This window comes from Chinchilla lanigera, unplaced genomic scaffold (assembly GCF_000276665.1).
Source record: "Chinchilla lanigera isolate Chin_1 unplaced genomic scaffold, ChiLan1.0 scaffold00015, whole genome shotgun sequence".
NCBI classification, from domain to species: Eukaryota; Metazoa; Chordata; class Mammalia; order Rodentia; family Chinchillidae; genus Chinchilla; species Chinchilla lanigera.
The window spans coordinates 6890603-6908876 of NW_004955416.1; the positions used below are offsets into that span (position 1 = coordinate 6890603).

Genomic DNA, 18274 nt, shown 5'->3' on the forward strand with positions numbered 1-18274 from the left:
CTTGCCAGGCAGGTGCTGTGCCGCTGAGCTAAATCCCCAGCCCCTACGATATCATTGTATAGTGTGCATTTAATATAATGTCAAATTATAGAATATTATATATATATATATTAACTAGGCCTTAAATGATACTTCTTCAAGTATTTTTTCCTTATATTGTCTCTCATAATGAATATTATAAGAAGACATACTCCCATCTTAAAATACTTTGTGTTCCTAAAGTCTTAAGGCTAGTTATTACAATGGTTAATTTTTTGTGTTTACTTGAGACTCTATATGAATGTGTCTCTATGGTTGTTCCAGGAAAAATTAGGTGTTTGAATCAGGAGACTGAGTAAAAAAGACCCAACCTCGCCATTGTAGATTGGTGTCATCCAGTCTGCAGAGGACCTAAATAGAACAAAAAGACAAAGGAAGGGTGAACTTTCTCTCTCTCTCTCTCCCTGACATAGGACATTTATTTTCTCCTACCTTCAGGCTTTAGGCCTCAAAATGACCTACACACAGACTTTCTTGGCTCTCCAGCTTTGAGACAGGATACTGTGGAACTTCTCAGCCTCCATAATTATATGAGCCAATACCCATAATAAATACACTCATATATTTGTGTATATTCTATTGGTTTTGTGACTAATACAGTTGTTTAGCACTGAATGTCCATTTTCCTAGAAAAATAAAGAACTTGGTGATAGGCTTCCTATGCAGAATGGGGCAAGAGAGAGTTAAAGGTTGTGGGCAGTTTGTACACCCAGGAAGGTTACTCTTGGTTACTTTTCTCTTGTTGATAGGACAAAATACCTGACACCCAAAATTAAGGAAGGAGGGGCTTATTTAGCTCAGTTTGTAGAGGTTTCAGTCCATAATCAGCTGGCTCCAAGGTAGGGTGGCATGGCACAGGGGCAACAGTTCAAGGTGGCAGAAGACAGCAAAAGCAACAAGAGCAAAAGGGGGAGAGCAAGCCTCTTTTCCTCCCTTATATTGTATGCAGGCTACCTGCCCTGGGGTAGGTCCTTTACACCTATACCATATCTCTGTCCTCCGCTTGCACAGGCTCAGGATGTTTACAAAATGAGAACCTTGGCCCTCTGCTAAGTCCCTTAGTTAAGTTTCTAAACTTCTCAAGTTGACACAAAAATGTGTCAACCATTACAGAGGGCCTACTCAATCTGTAGGTTTACTTCTCTGGAAAGTTCTGTCCCCTTCAGTCACCACAATACTTAATAGAATTACTCTTCCTCAAGTGCAGTAGTTCTCTCATTTAACACACTAAGGCCTTGTGTTAGGAAGGCAATGAGGAATATTGTGAAATATGACAGATTTTTACAGATTTCCTCAGTCACCTATTCCTACATTAATCATATAACTGAGATTTGCTTATGGATTTTTACTTCTTATAACCATGGGAAAATAAGTATGATGGTCAACATTATGTGTCAATTTTACTAGTCACTGTGTGCTGAGACTTAGTCAGACATTACTCTAGGTGTTTCTGGCTGAGATTATTATTACCATTTGAATGAGAAGACTGAACAAAGCACATTATCCTCACTCTGTTAGTGGGCCTTATCCAATCAGTTGAAATCCTGAAGAGAACAAAAAGCCCGAGTATGAGAGAATTCTTCTTGGTAGACTGCCTTTAAACTGAGACACTGGCTTTTGCCTGCCTTTGGCTCTTCCTGGGTCTTGGGCCTCCTGGCTTTTGAATACGAAGTCCACCATTGATTTCCCTGATTCTTGGGCCTTTATGCTTGGGTTGGAACTATACCTGATGTGCTCTTCCAAGTCTCCAGCTTACTAGCTCTAAGTCTTTGGGCTTGTTAGTCATCACAATTGCATGAGCCAATTCTTTATAATAAATCTCTTCCTGTATTTATTTTTTTATATTTATCTGGCTAACATGGTAGGTCTTCAAAATACACTATTCCCTTTTCTGCTACTAGCAAGTACTTTTCCAACAAGTATGAAAGGTTCTATATGTGATAACACAATTATCTTTCTCTTGTGTTCAGAAGAATTCTCAGCTATGACATTATTAGAAATTTATTGAAAATCAAGAAGGGTGCTGAGTAGAGAAAGAAGAGATGAAATAGAACTTAGGATAATTACAAAGATCAAGATGGTGAGGTGAGATGGATGCTACTAGTTTCATTTTTCCTTCCTCGGCCTTTTTTAACTTTGGTTTTGATACAAAAGTCCCTAAGTCACTAAGTTGCCCAGTTGGGCTCAAACTTGTGATCCTTCTATCACAGCCTCACAGAGTCCTGAGGTTATAAGTATTCACTTCCATGCCTGGTTTCTTTTTAGTAAGAGTCAAAAGTTAACAAGTACCAATTCTAGTGAAATAAATGATTAAGACAGTATTATCTTCTTCAGTAAAATATATGACTACAAAATACTATGGCTCATAGTCTAATATGGAAGAAATGGCATAGTTTTGGAATAAAAGTATAAATGTATTCCAGAATTTAAAGGGCAAGACTAATTTGTGTACATAAATGTATAAGGGCCTACAAATCTTGACAAGGTAATGCAAAATTCACTAAATAATTTTTATTTATTGCTTTCTTGAGCAGAAGGAATAGCATTGCCTCTCCTACCCCTTGCTTCTAGGCATTGCAAGAACAAGTCCTTTTACTTGCCTAGAGGAAAAGGGATAGAAGGCAGGGCTGAAAACACATTCAAAGATGTAATGGCTGAAAACTTACTATATTTGGCAAAATAATAACCTTAATAATAAGCCTAGAGATTAAAGAAGCTGAATGAACCCCAAACAAGAAACCAAAAGAAAACCACACCAAGATACATCATCAAACTTCTAAAAACTAAGAAACAGAAAAAAATGGCCAAAGAAAATTATTACATTACCTATAAGGGAAAAACAAGTTGAATGACAGCATAATTTTCACTGAAACCAGAAAGAAATGGCAGCAACAAGTATATGAAAATATGCTCAACATTATCAGCAAAATGTAAATCAAAACCACAAAAAAAAATCATCTTATTCAGTTAGAATGGCTAGTGTCAAAAAGACAAAAAAAAAAAAATGCTGGTGAGGATACCAAGTAAGGGGAACTCTCATACACTGTTGGTAGGAATGTAATTTAGAACAACCATTATGAAAAATGGAGATTGTTAAAAAAAAAAAAAAAAAAAACTATAAATAAAACTACTATATTAGTCAGGAATCCCACTACTGGGTATATATCCAAAGGAAATGAAATGAGCATGTAAAAAGATACTTACATATGTTTATTGCAGCACTATTCATAATACCCAACATATGAAATCAACCTAGGTGAATGCTCTCAACACACACAAAAAATAAATACTTGAAGTGGCAGATATGCCAATTACCCTGATTATACACAATATATACACATTGAAATATCATATTGTACTTCTAAAATATTGTCTTAGTTACTTTTCTCTGGTTGCTGAGACAAAATATCTGATACCCAAAATTAAGGAAGGAAAGGTTTATTTAGCTCACAGTTTGTGGAGGTTTCAGTCCATAATCAGCTGGCTCCAAGGCAAAATGGTATGGCACAGGGGCAACACTTCAAGGCAGCAGAAGACAGCAAAAGCAACAGGAGCAAAAGGCGGGGAGGGTAGAGCAAGCCTCTTTTCCTCTCTTATATTATAACCAGTCTACCACCCCCTAGGGCAGGTATAGCATTCACAACATCTTCATGCCCTCCTGTTGCACAGGTTGAGGATGTTTACTGGCTTTCAGCTGAATTGCTCAGTTAAACTTCTAAACTTCTCAAGTTGAAACAATATATCAACCATATCAGATATATACTTATTATATATCAACTAAAATTTTTAAAAATTAAAAAGGAGCACAAAAATTTCAAGTGCTGAAATGAAAGAAAAGTTGACCAGAATTCTATACCCAGTGAAAGTATCTCTTATGGTTTAGGTTTAAAATGACCAAAATCGGGGTGGGGATGTGGCTCAGTGGTAGAGTTCTTACGTTGCATGTACAAGACCCTGCGCTTGATACAGCAAGAGAGACTCCATTGTCTTTTCTTTTTTTTTTTTTCCCCCACTCTTTTTGAGATAGGGTCTTGCTATGCAGTTCAGGCTGGACTTGAGCTCACTTTGCAGCCCAGGCTGGCCTTGAACTCACAAAAATCTGGCCTCAGCCTCTCAAGTGCTGGGATTACAGGTGTGTGCTACCACAACCAGCTATTTTCTTTTCTTGACTCCATTTTAGAAGTCACTTTAACTCACTTAAACTTTAGATGAACTCACTTCTCACCCCCTCCCCTCTTGGCTAACCATAAACCCACAAAGAAAGAACAAAGCCATAAAACTGAGGAAGAAACAGTTAAGAACAAACTAAGGAGTAAGCTAAATGTTAAACCACAATATCTGCCTCACCAGCAATTTCTAGGAAATGTAAACCTTGTGACAACTATGTGGCATTCTTGTAAAATTCCCAAAAATTGGGTAATGTGGTCACTATGGAAACCTAGAAGGTATATAAACTCAGAGCAAAGTCCTCCCAGGGTGGACATTCCCTGATTTCATATTGGGTTGTCGTCTGCTGGCAATAAAGCCTCATTTGTTCCCATTCTTGGTCTCTCATGAGTATTGTCTAGCTTTTTCCTAGAACAGTTTTAATCCCCAGCATCACAAAAAAAGAAAAAAGGAAAAGAAAAAAAATGCCTCCCAATCTCATGTGTCTGGAAGGTGACTGGATCATAGGAACACTATACTCATCAGCAGATTCATCCATTGATGAGCTCAGTAGCTGAACAGGCTGTTAGGAGGTAAGGTCTGGCTGGAGGAAGATCACTGGGGGTATGACCTGGAGGGGTATATTGTTCCTGTCCCACCTCTTGCTTCCTGGTCACCATGACATGAATAGCTGTTCTCGACCATGCTCTCTACCATATTGTTTCTGCCTGAGAGTCCACCAACCATGGACTGAATCCTCTGAAAATGGTAAGCCAAAATAAACCTCCCCTGCCTTAAATTGTGGTTGCCAGGTATTTTGTCCCAGCATCAAGAAAGTGACTAATACAGAAAATCAGTACCAGAAATAAGGTTGCTGCTGTGACTGTACCAGATCATGTCATTTAGAAACCTTTGGAACTGGCTTATGGGAGGAGTTTGGAAAGTTTTGGAGATGCAGGGTAGAGATGCTCTAGAATATTGCAAGAGCATTTTATGGATGATTCTGGCTGGAATTCAAAATACCAGAATACTGATAGAAATTCAGACAGTGATGGCCAGGCTTAGGAGGTGTCAGTTGGGGACAAGGGCTCAGTTGGCACATTGACTAGAGGCCAAGCAGGTTATACTCTGGCAAAAACTTTGTCTACCTTTTGCTCATGTCCTAAGACTTTGTGGGAGACTGTGATTGACAGTGATGGATTAATTGAGCTGGTGGAGGAAATTTCAAGGCAGACCAGTGTTCAGGCGGCTGTTGCTTGGGTACTGCTGGTTGCTTTTAGCAGATCTGCAGTGAGAATCAGGTGCTGTCATTTGCAGCAATATAGATGAGCCTGGAGGACAAAAGATACAAAAGTTTCAACTTTTGCCTGAAAGGAAGGTCCTGCAAAGTTCAGGTAAAGAAGAACATGGTTGTCAAAAAGATTAACATTAAAAAGAAGCCAATTAATTTACATCAGGACATTAGCATTGGTTTAACACTGCCATCTAATCCACAGACCCCTCCCCTCAAATTTTGCTTATTGTTTCAGTTATCTCCTTTATAGGTCCAGCACTCAATAGGGATTCTAATTTCAGACTAACAGAAAATATTAAAGGCCCTGATTTCAATCCCTAGCTCTGTTCCTTCCCCACAAAAAATAGAAATCGTTACATTTTTACTCTACAAGGATGGTTTTGTGTTAGGTAAAAAGTTCTTTTCTGTTAGAGATACATATGTGAGTATTTGAAGGAGAAAAGAAAAGATGTTTGAAATTTTCTTTAAAATACTATGGGAAAGCCTCAGAGAGGGCACACTCCCCCCCAAACAAAAACAAAACAAAAAAATACTATGAGCAGAGAGAATAGATGAAATACAAATAGGAAAATATAATTTTGTTGAAGCTGAGTGATGAGTTGTTTATACTATTTCATCTATTTTTATGTGTGCTGAAATTTACCATAATTGGAGTTTTTAACTTAAAAAAAAAGATCAGTGGTGAAATCGAAGAATTTTAAGGATTGGAGGGATATGAGCCTATTTGCAATTTAAAGCATGGCTCCCCCACAGGGCGAAGAATAGCTTCTTGTAGTGTAAGAATGAAGACAGTCTTGGGTGGGAACCACTGACATAACCCAGGAACGGATGGTGCGGCGTGAACCGAGCTAGCGGCAGTGGGATGGAGCATAGTGGGCAGACTGAAGAAATGGTGACTTTCCAGATGTGAGAGTTCAGAGAAAGGGAATGCAGAACACAATTACCGGGTGGTGCCGTTTACCTAGTCTGGGATCACTGGGAAGGGAACAGGTCTCCAGTAGAAGGAAGGATGGTTTAAAGCGGCCTTGGTCAAGATAGTGCAGTTGTGTTACCTGGCCAGAACTGAGAGGATGGATGGCAGCAAGATTCATAAATAACCATTAAGCAGTAAACAGCCAAGGAGCGAGAAAGGTGGACAGAGCAAAACTTGTCAGGGGAAACTAAACTCTGGACCAATATGCAGCATTAGTAGGAAGATGAAAACAGAAAGACCCCCTAAACATGCATTTAAATGACGTGGGCGGGGAACATACTTCCTTTCATGGGAACGGAGCACCTGCGTGGAAAGACATTTTTCAGTTGAAATTGCAAAGTGGAAACGGAGATCTTCAAAGACAGGGAATTTGTAACGAGTACAGAGCAAGCCTGGGTATGCTGAATCTAGGGCTAAAGGGGTGCTGAACTCAGGAGTAGTGTTTTCAGTTTTCATTCCCAGTAGCCTTGTTCAAGGTGAGACGGTGAGTGGAGAACCCATCAAAGTCTGTTCTTGAGGCGTTTGCTCAGTAGCCACGCCAGTATACAGGACATCTAACCCGCACTTCTGTGAAATTTGGTGTTATCATTCCAATCGGCATGGTGTGTTCTTCCCGGTCTGTGCAGTCCTTCTGATTCCGTTCCCCACCCTGCAGCATGTAAGCAAGGGTTTCTCGCTTCCTTCCTGGTCCTATGCTGTTCCTCACAGCCAGTAAAGCTGTTCCTGGAGCCGGGCGGAAACCCAATCCTGCCCACGGCGTGGAGCCCCGCCCATGGGCCAGGGCCCGCTCGGAACCTCGCCACCGGCGTCGAGTCCCGCCCTCTATGCGGAGCCCCGCCCCCTGAATGGGCCAGGGTCGCTAACAGGGTCTCCAGCGCTAGACCCCGCCCGAAGCCACGCCCACGCCCCGGAATCCCGCCCCGGAGCCACCCTGGGCCCTATCGCCGCGGCTACCAGGCCGCCAGCCCTGGCTGCCTGTCCTGGCCGCCGCACGGCCATGGCTGGTGGTCGTGGGGCGCCGGGACGCAGCCGGGACGAGCCGCAGGAGAGCTACCCGCAGCGGCAGGACCACGAGCTGCAGGCTCTGGAGGCTATCTACGGCTCCGACTTCCAGGACCTGCGGCCGGACGCTCGCGGACGGGTAGGAACGTGGCAGGTCCCGCCGCGCCTCCCCCAGCGCTGGGCCGGAGACTAGATGCGTCCCCGCTGGGCCAACCCTTTAGGACCCTGCAGTCTTTGCATCTCCCCGTTGACACCCACGCTTATTTTTCATACTTGGTCTCTAGATCTCCCACCTGGGCCAAATTCTCCTACAGCCTTTTCTCCAAGTCGATTCTTCCTACTCCTTCCTCCCGCGGATACCCCAACATCCTCGCCTCCTTTCAGCCTTGTCCTCACCCTCCCGCCTGCAGAGCGTGATAGGGGAGCGCGTTCACAGTTACCCATCGCTACTTTGTTCTGCTGTTCGGGGCGCTGTCTCCGGCCTCTCGATCCTGCTCTCTGGATTCCCAGCTCTCACTCTGGTATTCAAATCCGCACTTGTAATCCCACCTTGCTCCCAGGCATCCTCACTGTGCTTCCGGGGTGGAGGAACTCTGTGGCTTTCCCTAATGCGTTTAGCCGTCAGTACGTACAAAAATGTATTCATTTTAGCCACGTAGGAGTTACTGAGTCTAAATCTTTTAAAGTGGCATTTGGTTTAAAATCTTTTCTTTTTTGCCTGGAAGTTAAGACACATTGTTAAGCTGCTGATATCGTTTTCCCTTCCATTTTTTAAGAGCTGATCTGCCAAACTTACGTTTCTGATTTTTTTTTTTTTTTTTTTTTTTGAGACATGGTCTCACTGTGTAGTTCAGGTTGGCCTTGAGTTCATTATGAAGCCCAGGGTGGCCTCAAATTCGCTGCGATCCCCTTACCTTAGCCTCTTGTGTACTGGTATTACAGGTGTGCACCAGCACGCCTGACCGATGTTTCTGAACTTAATTTCAAGATTTAGTTCTAATTTCCCAGACCCCCTTATGCATGCTTATAGTAAAGTAACACCTTCTGGTCATGTGGCTACTTCTTTGTTCCACACATTATGATCAGGAAGTAGGCCCATTAAGCAGCCAAAATAGTTACACAAAGGGTGCACTGAAAATGTGAAGACCAGAAGACTTCATTCAGAACCAGTTAATTTATGCAACTTTGGTTATTTGCTCCTCATGCTTCAGAAAAACGTAAAATCAACTGCTTTTAGGTAAAGATACTAATAATCACATGAATTTAGAGCTGACACCACCAGCCCAAGGCTACACAAAACAAACAACTATAAAAGACAGGCAGAAGTATTAAATGGCTGTCTGTGGCCTGAGAAGCACGGAATAAAGCTTCAACACTTTCATAGGCTTCACAGGCAAACAGCTGATGGTCATGAGGATGAATCAGAGTCTACTCACTGAACAAGTAACTTATTAGCACCTGCTACTTGCCAGTTTTCAGGGGAAGGTTATGCAGGCCCACAGTCCTGTATACTTGAGGTCTGTTGGCTTTCAGAATTTGGAAGTTTTCCTGTTCACATTCAGGAGTGCTACTCTGCAAACTACCCAGTACCTTTCTTTGCATCTGAGGCAGCATCCAAAGTCAGACACAACAAAAATGCATAAATATTCAAATTTCACACTGAACAGGATAAAGACTTTTAATAACTTCATGTCAGTTCAGGCCAAATTTGTTGCCAACAAATTTAGATAATTTTTTCTTGCACTCTTTTTTGAGGGGAGGATGTGTTATAATACAAATTTCACTTTAGTAGCATTTGTATGTCATTTATGAATAAACATTTTGGGATGCATGCTAAAAATTATTTTGCCTATGAAAACGGTTTGGGCAACACTAGTATAAAATATAATTTATAATTTAAAGACAGTTGTAAATTATTACTACCTTACTTATCTTGTTATCTTTCCATATCAGCAAAAAGTCTGCTCATTTACAATTTGATAATTATTGTAACACCTTCTACAAAGTTTTTTCTGTCTCTGGGCCTACTAGTAGTGTATAGTATTTTTCTTCACCAACGGACCTTTTCATCTTTGCCAATAGATAAATGAACACATCACATTTTAATTTTTACTTCTTTGGTTAATAATTATGAACCTGGCATGGTGCTGCACATCTGTAATCCCTCCACTCAGGAAGCTGAAACAGGAGGATTGCCACCAGTTCGAGGCCAGCCTAGACTACATAGCAAGACCCTGTCTAAAGAAAAAGAAAGAAAAAGCTCTGTAGACCATCTTTGTTCATAAACCAATGATTTATTTTTTCTACTGTGTTCAATTTTTCTATTCACTTGTAAGAAGTAAATGTATGTTAGGAATATTAATGTTTTGGATCATGTATGAAAATATTTGCCCCTAATTGATTTATGTGCATTTTTATATTTTATGAAATTATGTATATCATATTTTTTAAAAAAATTTTTTTAAAGACAGGTTTTCAGTATGTCTAGGATGGCTTGAATGCTCAATTCTCCTGCCTTAGCTGCTCAGATGCTGGGGTTGCAAGCATGTGCTACCATACCTGGGTGCAATTAAAACTTTTAATAGAATCAAAATGAACAATTTTTTGTTTTATACTCCCTGTGGTTTTACTTTTTTCATAGAAAAGCCTTCCCTGCACCAAGTTTACTAAAACATAAATGCCTTGAAATTTACTTTTTAATTCTTTCATGTGCCTTTTTAAAACTTCTATAAAATAAATATAGAAATTGCTGGGTTTTTTTAAGTTCAATCGTAGCTCCCTGTAAGTGTGGGTCAGGACTCCCCTCCCTGTGTGCTCTCCTACTCCCCAAAATAGTCAAGTAGATGAACAGCTGAGTTTTTCAGTCTTTTTCGCCACGAGTTTGAAATGTATTGTTACGTGAGAATGCTAGCTAGCTTCCTGAGGACAAGGTCTGTGTATTTTTCACTTCTACATTCCTAGTGCTTGGTAAAAACCTCTCAAAAAATGTTACTGAGTGAAATAATTTGCAAATGTATTTATGTCTGTTTCTCAACCTTCCATTCTAACTCACTAATGTTTCAGCATCACTGTCATACTGCTTTCATAACTAAAAATTTTTAAAGCCATTTAATGCAGTTGCCATTTACTTTACATAATTGTCCTAACTACTTTTACTTTCATTTTTCCTGTGAGTGTAAGAATTAGCTGGCCTGGTGTCTTAGTCCATTTTCTGCTGCTGTAACATAATACCACAGACTGGGAAATAGATACAGAATAGAGGTTTATCTTTCACTGTTCTGAAGCCCCGGGAGGCCAAAATCGAAGGAGATGAAGCTGGTGAGGCCTCTTCCTGCGTCATAATGTGGTGAAGGCGTCACATACACAAGGGGAACCATCCCAGCTCAGGTCTCTTCCTCTTGTACAGCCACAAATCAGAGCATGGAGCCCATCTCCACGCACCATCCAGGTAGAAATTTGGAGATGGAAGTTTTCAACACAGGAACTTTTGGGTGACACAAATTGTAGTGCCTGGTCTAAAAATTCTGTGGGCATTTTTACTGGACTAACATTTACTCTGGGGGTACATTGAGATTCTAAATATTTTTTAATGTTTATTTAAAATGGAATTGTAGGTCATTATTAAACTTTAAGGAATCTAACACTCTTCAGTCCTCACCAGCTTAACAGTGGCAAATATTTGAGAACAGAAGATGAGTGAACTGGGTGATTTTTATAAGGTCAATTATAAAAGTATTCACTTTTAGAAAAGGAAGGGGATCAGGAATTAAGTCATTTAATGTCAAATCTAGAGGAATGTGTTCTGAGCTTTTACTATTAGCATTTTTCTCAGCTTTTACTGTTGTCATTTTTATTTTTGGCTTCTTCATGGGTTTAAAACCCAGACTTGCCCAGATTATCTAACTTCCTCCTGGCACTTTATTTCTGGATTTATTCTATATTCACAGACACTAGTTTCTTCCCAAAGCTGCAGAATGGAAGGAGAGAAACAAGCTGTGCGGACCAGTCTTGCCATCCAATTCAAAGACGATGTACTTAGCAGTAACCTACAGCCAGGCTTCTGGCACATGCTTATAATCTCAGCACTCAGGAGGCTGAGGCAGGAGGATCACCACAAGTTGAAGGCCAACCTGGGCTACATAGTGAGTTCAAGGCCAGCCTGACCTGCATAGCAAGATCCTGTCTCAAAAACAAAGGAAAAATCAAACCAAAAAACCTAGGTAACAATTCTAGACAGGATACGTGCCTGAATGTGATTTGAAATGTACACCCTTTTTCTTTAATAATTGTGGTTAAAAACACCTAAAAGTTACAATTTTTAAGTGTACAGTTCAATGGTGTTAAATATATTCACACTATGGTGTGATGGACAGCTACATGACTTTTATTTTGCAGTCTCAGGGATTGAACCCAGGGCCTTTGGACTGAGCTACATGCCTGGCCCTTTTTATCTATTTTGAGACAGGGTCGCAATAAATCTCTTAAGTTGCCCAGGCTGGGCTTGACCATGAGATCCTCCTCAGCCTCCCAAAGTGCTAGGATTGCAAGTGTGCAGCACCATACCTGACTGACAACTGTATAACATTTTAAATTTATGTTCAAAACCTCATCCTCACTTTGCAATTTATTTTGTAAACCAGTGAATCCGGGGGCTATCATTAACTTTCACGCTTCGTTTCAGCCTCTGAATCCTGAAACCAGGTTTTCAGCTGTGTGGACTTGCTAATAATAATCGTTTTACCCGTTCTCTAGACTTTCCTTTTTCAGTCCTGGATTGGAACCCAGGGCCTTGTTGTACATGCTAGGCAAGTACTCTACCACAAAACTGCATACCTAGCGCTTAACATTGTTTTGAGACAGGATCTCACTAAATTGCCCAGGCTACCTTTGAACTTGTGATCCTCCTGCCTCTCACCCTCCCAAGTAACTTGGTTTACAGGTATTCACCACCTGTCTGGCCCCTCTAGACATTTAACAGGCACAGACACGTGCCTAAAGCAATGTTGTTGGACCTGGCTACAAGGAGGTACCGAAGAGAGGCTGTGTTACTATAATCAAAATACCTGAGATAAACAACCTAAAAAGAGGAAAGATTTACTTTGGCTCATGGTCTACTGTAGGAGGTTTCAGACTGGGCAGGGCTGTTCTGAGACAGCACATCCTGGTGAGAGCAGGTGGTAGACGCACCCTACTCCCCTTATAGCCTCTGGAAGAGAAAGAAAAACAGGAAGGGGCTGGGATTCTTTCAAAGGCACACCTTCCATGGCCTAAGACTGCGCCCAACTTTTTTTGTATTGTGTTTTGTTTCTGTTTTTTAGGATAGGGTCTTGCTATGTAGTTCAGGCTGACCTTAAACTAACTGTATAACATAGGCTGGCCTTGAACTCACTGTGATCCTCCTGCCTCAGCCTCCCAAGTGCTGGGATGACAGGCACAGGCCACCTGACACTCTGTTTGAGGCCCAACTTTTAAAGGTTCCACCACATTCCAGTAGTCCCAAGCTGAGGAGCAAATCTTTAACAGATGAGCCTTTGGTGGACACTGAAAATCCCAAATCCCAACTGCAGCAGAAACACAGGAGTTGTACATGTGCTGAACAGAGGGTGCCCAAGATTAGCATTCCTAATACTTGGGTTTTTAGATCCCTAACTGTTTTGTTTTGTTTTGTTTTGTTTTTTGGTACTGGGAATTGAACTCATGACCTTGTGCTTGCCAGGTGGGTGCTGTGCCGCTGGACTATATCCCCATCCTGTTCCCAGCTGTTTTGTGAAGAGCTGATACTTTATATTGGTTTTTGTATGAGTTCCAAATGAGCAGAGCTTCTCCAGCTCTTTAGAATGAATTTGCATCTCCTTTTTTCTTCTTTTGCTTTTTGAATGCTTGAGGATTTGGTTGGCTATCTTGTAACAGTTTAGGAAAATATCCTCAGGGTACCATTAAGGAAGGAAAAAAAGTCTTTCAGTATTAGGGTTTGAACCCAGGGCCACCCACGTGCTATGCAAATCCTCTAGCATGCTGAGCTATATCCCCACTCCTAAGAGGCAAATTTAATTAATTTTTTATGATGGCAAGCTGTGGCCTCCTCACCATGACTCTGTATTATGCTGTTTTAATGTCACTTGCATTTTCAGTCTTCAGAACAAATGTTTTTGTTTTTTTTTTTTTCTTGTGGATTTTGTTGCATATTTTATAAATGATATATACCCTGAGTTATTTTCCTCTCCTTTTGTATTCTCAAAATTTTTGGTTATCCATTATTTTGTGTTTATTTGCCTGAAGATATTAAAGTAATGCATTATTTCTTTGTGCAGCCTAAGTAAAAAATTTTATCAACATTGAGGCTGGTGTGGTGGCATGCTCCTGTAATTCTAGCACTTTGGGAGATTGAGGCAGGAGGACTGCAAGTTCAAGTCAAGCAGTTATTGATTTAATGAGGCCCTGTCTTAAAATTTAAGAAGGGCTGGGGATGTAGCTCAGTACAAAAGCCCTGGGTTCAATCCCCACCCTGAAAGAAAACAATTTGATATTGATAAAATCGTTTTTGCAGTACTAGGGGTCAAATTCAGGGCCTTTGTACTGGGCTACATCCCTAACCTTTTTGAGTTTTTTATTTTGAGACAGGATCTCACTAAGTCGTCCAGGCTGGGCTCCTGCCTCAGCCTTCCAGAGTGTTGGGTTTATAGGTGTGTACCTCCATGCCCAGCTATTAGTAGTGAATTCCAATTACTGTCTTCTGTATGGGTGAAGGAGGCCCTAGCCCAGCCCACTTGCAGTATATCTTGATTATTAAACTGTTCTAAAGCAAATCTGTTGCGCTCCAGGAGTTGTTGAATGCTCTGTATGTGCTGGTTCTTGGTATCCTAAACACATCTTACAAAAATCTTCTTTACTTGCTGGGGAGCCTCTCAGTTTGCTTGAAAAAAGCCTGGCGTATATTCTGCTCTTATCTCTGAAAGAACTATTCTGTGAGTGGTTTTGTTTTTGATTTCTCCTTTCTGTGAGCCCGTAGTGGGTAGGATTAAGCTTAGCTATGTATGAAAAAAACAAAACAAAAAAAAAAAAAACCTGAAAATAACAGAGTAGGGTTTTTCTGCACATAAAAGTCTGGAGTTGAGGACCTCTTCTGTCTTGGTGCTCCCTCCTTAATGTGCCCCTCATCGTCTAAAGAGGCTGTCTTGACTCCAGCCTTCAACCTTGTGTTTCAGCTACCTGAAAAGAGAAGGGAATGAAGATGCATCCCTTTCTTTTAAGGTCACTTCCTCTACATTGTATATGCTAGTTCTTCTTTCATTTTATTGTCTAGAAATTAATCTGCTGACCACACTAAGCAGCAGAAGAGCCTGAGAAATGTATCCAGCTAAAAGGTCCAGGGTGCTGTTGCTACAAAATAAAAGTAGTAGATATTAAAGGTAATTAATAGTAGTTGCTGAGAAATACCCCCAAATTCTGCAGCCTATAGGGAGAAATACCACTCTGGTCATTGAAAAAAGGCCTTAAAAGTTGCAGGTCAGCCTGCCAGCTTCTGCATCTCACTCCTCTCTTTGGGTTGGCCTTACTTGGTACTCAAATCCTGACAGATTGTCCAGCATTTATCTAACTGTGACATTCTTCAGCAGCCATGGTCTGTTCTTTCACCCAAGCCACCATCACTGGTTTCATGTGTACCTCTTAAGGCTGAAACCTTTATGCCTCAGGAGTCTCCTTACTTTGTATCAGAACTGTCTATTTTCCTAGAAGTTTGCTTGATGTTACCTGGGCTGACTAAGCGCCCGTGTTATTACTGACCTGCTGTGCTGTGGAAGAGGCAGGAACACCAGACCTGCCTGCACCAATCCTAAGTGTTGGCAGGATTTTCTGTCTGCCATTTTAAGCCCCAGGGTCCTGCGTACCCTGGGCTGGCTGAGAGAGGACTCCTTGCCTGAGGCTTGATAGCAGACCTTCACTGGATTCACTGTGTTTTACTAAGCATTCCCTTTAGTAAAGAATGCCTTAGGTTGGGTTAGGCCACCTTCTCTGGAAGGCCAGCCTGGACAATTTAGAGAGATCCTGCTTCAACATGCAAAAGGTACTGGGGAGTAGTCCACTGCCCACTGGGTTCAATCCCAGTACTAGGAAAAAAAAAATCTTAGAAATGTCTAGTTAAGCAAAAGTTTGCTGTTTTTGAAGCTTGCTTCTTTGACCCAGTGGTTCTTGGGCATAAAGTCTGGCTTCCCTATACCATTCCCCAAGAAGGTTAGTTGCATTCTTTTATTCTCTTCTTACATAAAGACAAAAGCAGGACTAGGCTGGGGGCTGGAGCTGAGTTCAGCCCAAGAGTCCTGATGGCTGTGTGTTTCTGTAACACTGGAATATGTGACTCCTCTCTGCATCTCAGATGTTTACCTACTTCATCACCAGCCTGGTGCTAGCATGGCTCGGTTAGTGTTATGGCTTTCGTTTAGATGTACCTCCAAAGCCTCATGTGGTCATGGGCTTTTTAGAGGTGGCTGGATCTAGAGCGTGATTAATTCATGGTACAGTGCTGGGATTAAGAGTGTATGATTACTAAATCAGCCCACTATTTGATTTGGTCTCACCCTAATACCAGTAACCTAGAGTATAAAAGGGGCAGATAGATGTTGTTAAGGTCCCTTGTTGCTTTTGCTACCTCGTAGGCACCATGAACTGTTGTTCTCTGTGATGCCCCTCTGCCAAGCTACCCTGCCTTGCAGCCAGCCCATTATGGACTGCAACCTATCCAAACTGTGAACTAAATAAACCTTTCCTCCTTTAACTTTGGGTATCAGGTATTTTGTCACAACAATGAGAAAAGTAAGACAGAATTTGGTACCAGAGAAGTGAGGTCATTGCTGTGACTATACCTGACCACGTGGTTCAGAAGCCTTTGGGAATGACTTATGGGAAGAGTTTGGAAAGGTCCAGAGATGCCAGCTGAAAAAGTCGAGCTGGAATGCTTTAGGCTGTTCTGAATGGGAGATTCTAGTCAAAGCTCAGAAGACCAGAAGGCTGACAGAAGTCTTACTGGTAAAGACCAGGCTCAGGTGCTTTCTGCTAGGAAGAAGGACTGCACTGGTTGTTGGACTCCAGATGATGTGTGTTATGGCTTGGCAGAAAGCTTGTCTGCATTTTGCTTGTGTCCAGGGACTTTGCCTGAGACTGAGATTAAGAGTGGTGGACTAATTAATCTGGCAAAAGAAATTTCAAGGCAGTCGAATGTTGAGGCAGTGGCATGGCTACTGCTGGAGGCTTTTAGCCAGATTTATGTTGAGAATCAAGAGCAAAGAGCCCAGCAGGATCATTTAAAATGTTGTGGGTTTGGCCAGAAAGGAAGCTCCAGTAAAGCTGGGGACTGTGAAGGTAGAGGAGAGGAAATCTTGATTGCTGAAAAGGAACAGGAGAATAGGACAGATGGCCTGAGGACATCACAAGAAGCAGCAGGTCTCTACCCTTTGCAGCCTCAAAATTGCAAAAGTAAAAGAATTTACTTTGAGAAGAGCCCCAAAGAACCATGTTTCAGAATGGCACTGGCCTAGCAAAATTGTTCTTCAGAATTTAGTTCATAGGCACTGAACCCCTATAGCCAAGAGAGAAGGAAGCCTGCTCTGGCTGGTGGCAGATCTTGGCATCGTCCACATGGTACTGGTTTTAGGTGCATGTAGAATGGAAGAATTCTGGAGTCAGGAAGGCTTCTACTCTCATTTCAGAAGGCCTGAGAGGCCAGGCAGTGTGCCCCTGAGAGGACTGTATGTGAGGCTATGAGTGTGAAGCCAAAGGTGCAATGGAAAGCCCAGAAGTTTAGAGAAGCCAGGAATGTAGACTGTCTGAGGGAAACTACAAGGAGGGAGCAGAGCGGCCCTAGAGAGAAGCCATGGGAGCTACAACCAACAGAAGTGCCATGGGGCAGAGCCACCCAAACTTTTTGGAGCTCATAACTTGCCACAGATTGCTGGGGATGCTAGAAGTGGAACTGTGGGATTTAATGTTTGCCCTGCTGGATTTTGGACTTGCTTTGGTCCCACTCCTTTGTATCTCCCTGTTTGTAACTTTTGGAATGGAAATGTCTATCTTGTACCAGTGAATGTTGGGAGTATTTAACTTTCTTTTCAATTGTATAGGGGCTTGGAGCTAAGAGATTACCTTAAACCTTAGAGGAGACTTGGGACTTGGACATTTCAGCCATGCTGAATCTGTTAGGACTTTTGCAAGTCTTAGAGATGGACTAAATGCCTTTTGCACAAAGGGATGTGCATGAATCTTTGCGGGGCCAGGGGCAGAATATTATGGCTTATGTTTAGGTGTCCCCCCCAAAGCCTCAGGTGGTCATAGGTGGGGTTTTTTCAGAGGTAGCTGGATCTAGAATGTAATTAATTCATAGTGTAATGCTGGGATTAAGGGTGTGTGATAACTAAATCAGTTCATTGATTGGTTTGGCAGCATCCGAATCCCAGTAGCCTAGATAGGGTATAAAAGGGGCAGAAAGATGCTGTTAAGGTCCCTTGTTGCTTTTGCTACCTTGTGGGCACCATGAACTGTTCTCTGCAACGACCCTCTGCCAAGCCACCCTGCCTTGCAGCCAGCCCAATATGGATTGAAACCTCTACAAACTGAACTAAATAAACCTTTTCCCCTTTAATATTGGGGGTCGGGTATTTTGTCTCAGCAAGGAGAAAAGTAAGACAGTTGGGATGTCCTTGTAATTCTGAGAAATTCACTAGAGACCCAATTCAGCACAAGAGGTTTCACAAAGCAAATGAGATAGGTCCAAGTTGCGTTAACTATTTTCACCAGTGCCCCATGCACAGGTTGTTTTTGGTTTTTTT

General features: G+C 41.8%; 1 protein-coding gene and 1 long non-coding RNA gene across 2 annotated transcripts in view; one reads left to right on the forward strand and one right to left on the reverse strand.

Moving 5' to 3' along the window:
• Positions 1 to 124: 124 nt before the first annotated feature.
• On the reverse strand, positions 125 to 8129 carry LOC106148166. The gene is made up of 3 exons (XR_001233351.1): positions 7895 to 8129; positions 5334 to 5516; positions 125 to 390 (listed from the first exon to the last, which is right to left on the reverse strand). It is a non-coding gene; the product is annotated as an uncharacterized LOC106148166 (long non-coding RNA).
• Eif2ak4 (eukaryotic translation initiation factor 2 alpha kinase 4) overlaps positions 7295 to 18274 on the forward strand; it is a 107706-nt gene continuing 96726 nt past the window's right edge. The window contains exon 1 of the mRNA XM_005381212.2: positions 7295 to 7593. Within this exon, the coding sequence (XP_005381269.1) occupies positions 7450 to 7593 (144 nt within the window). The 5' untranslated portion in view covers positions 7295 to 7449. The remainder of the gene's footprint in view (positions 7594 to 18274) is intronic.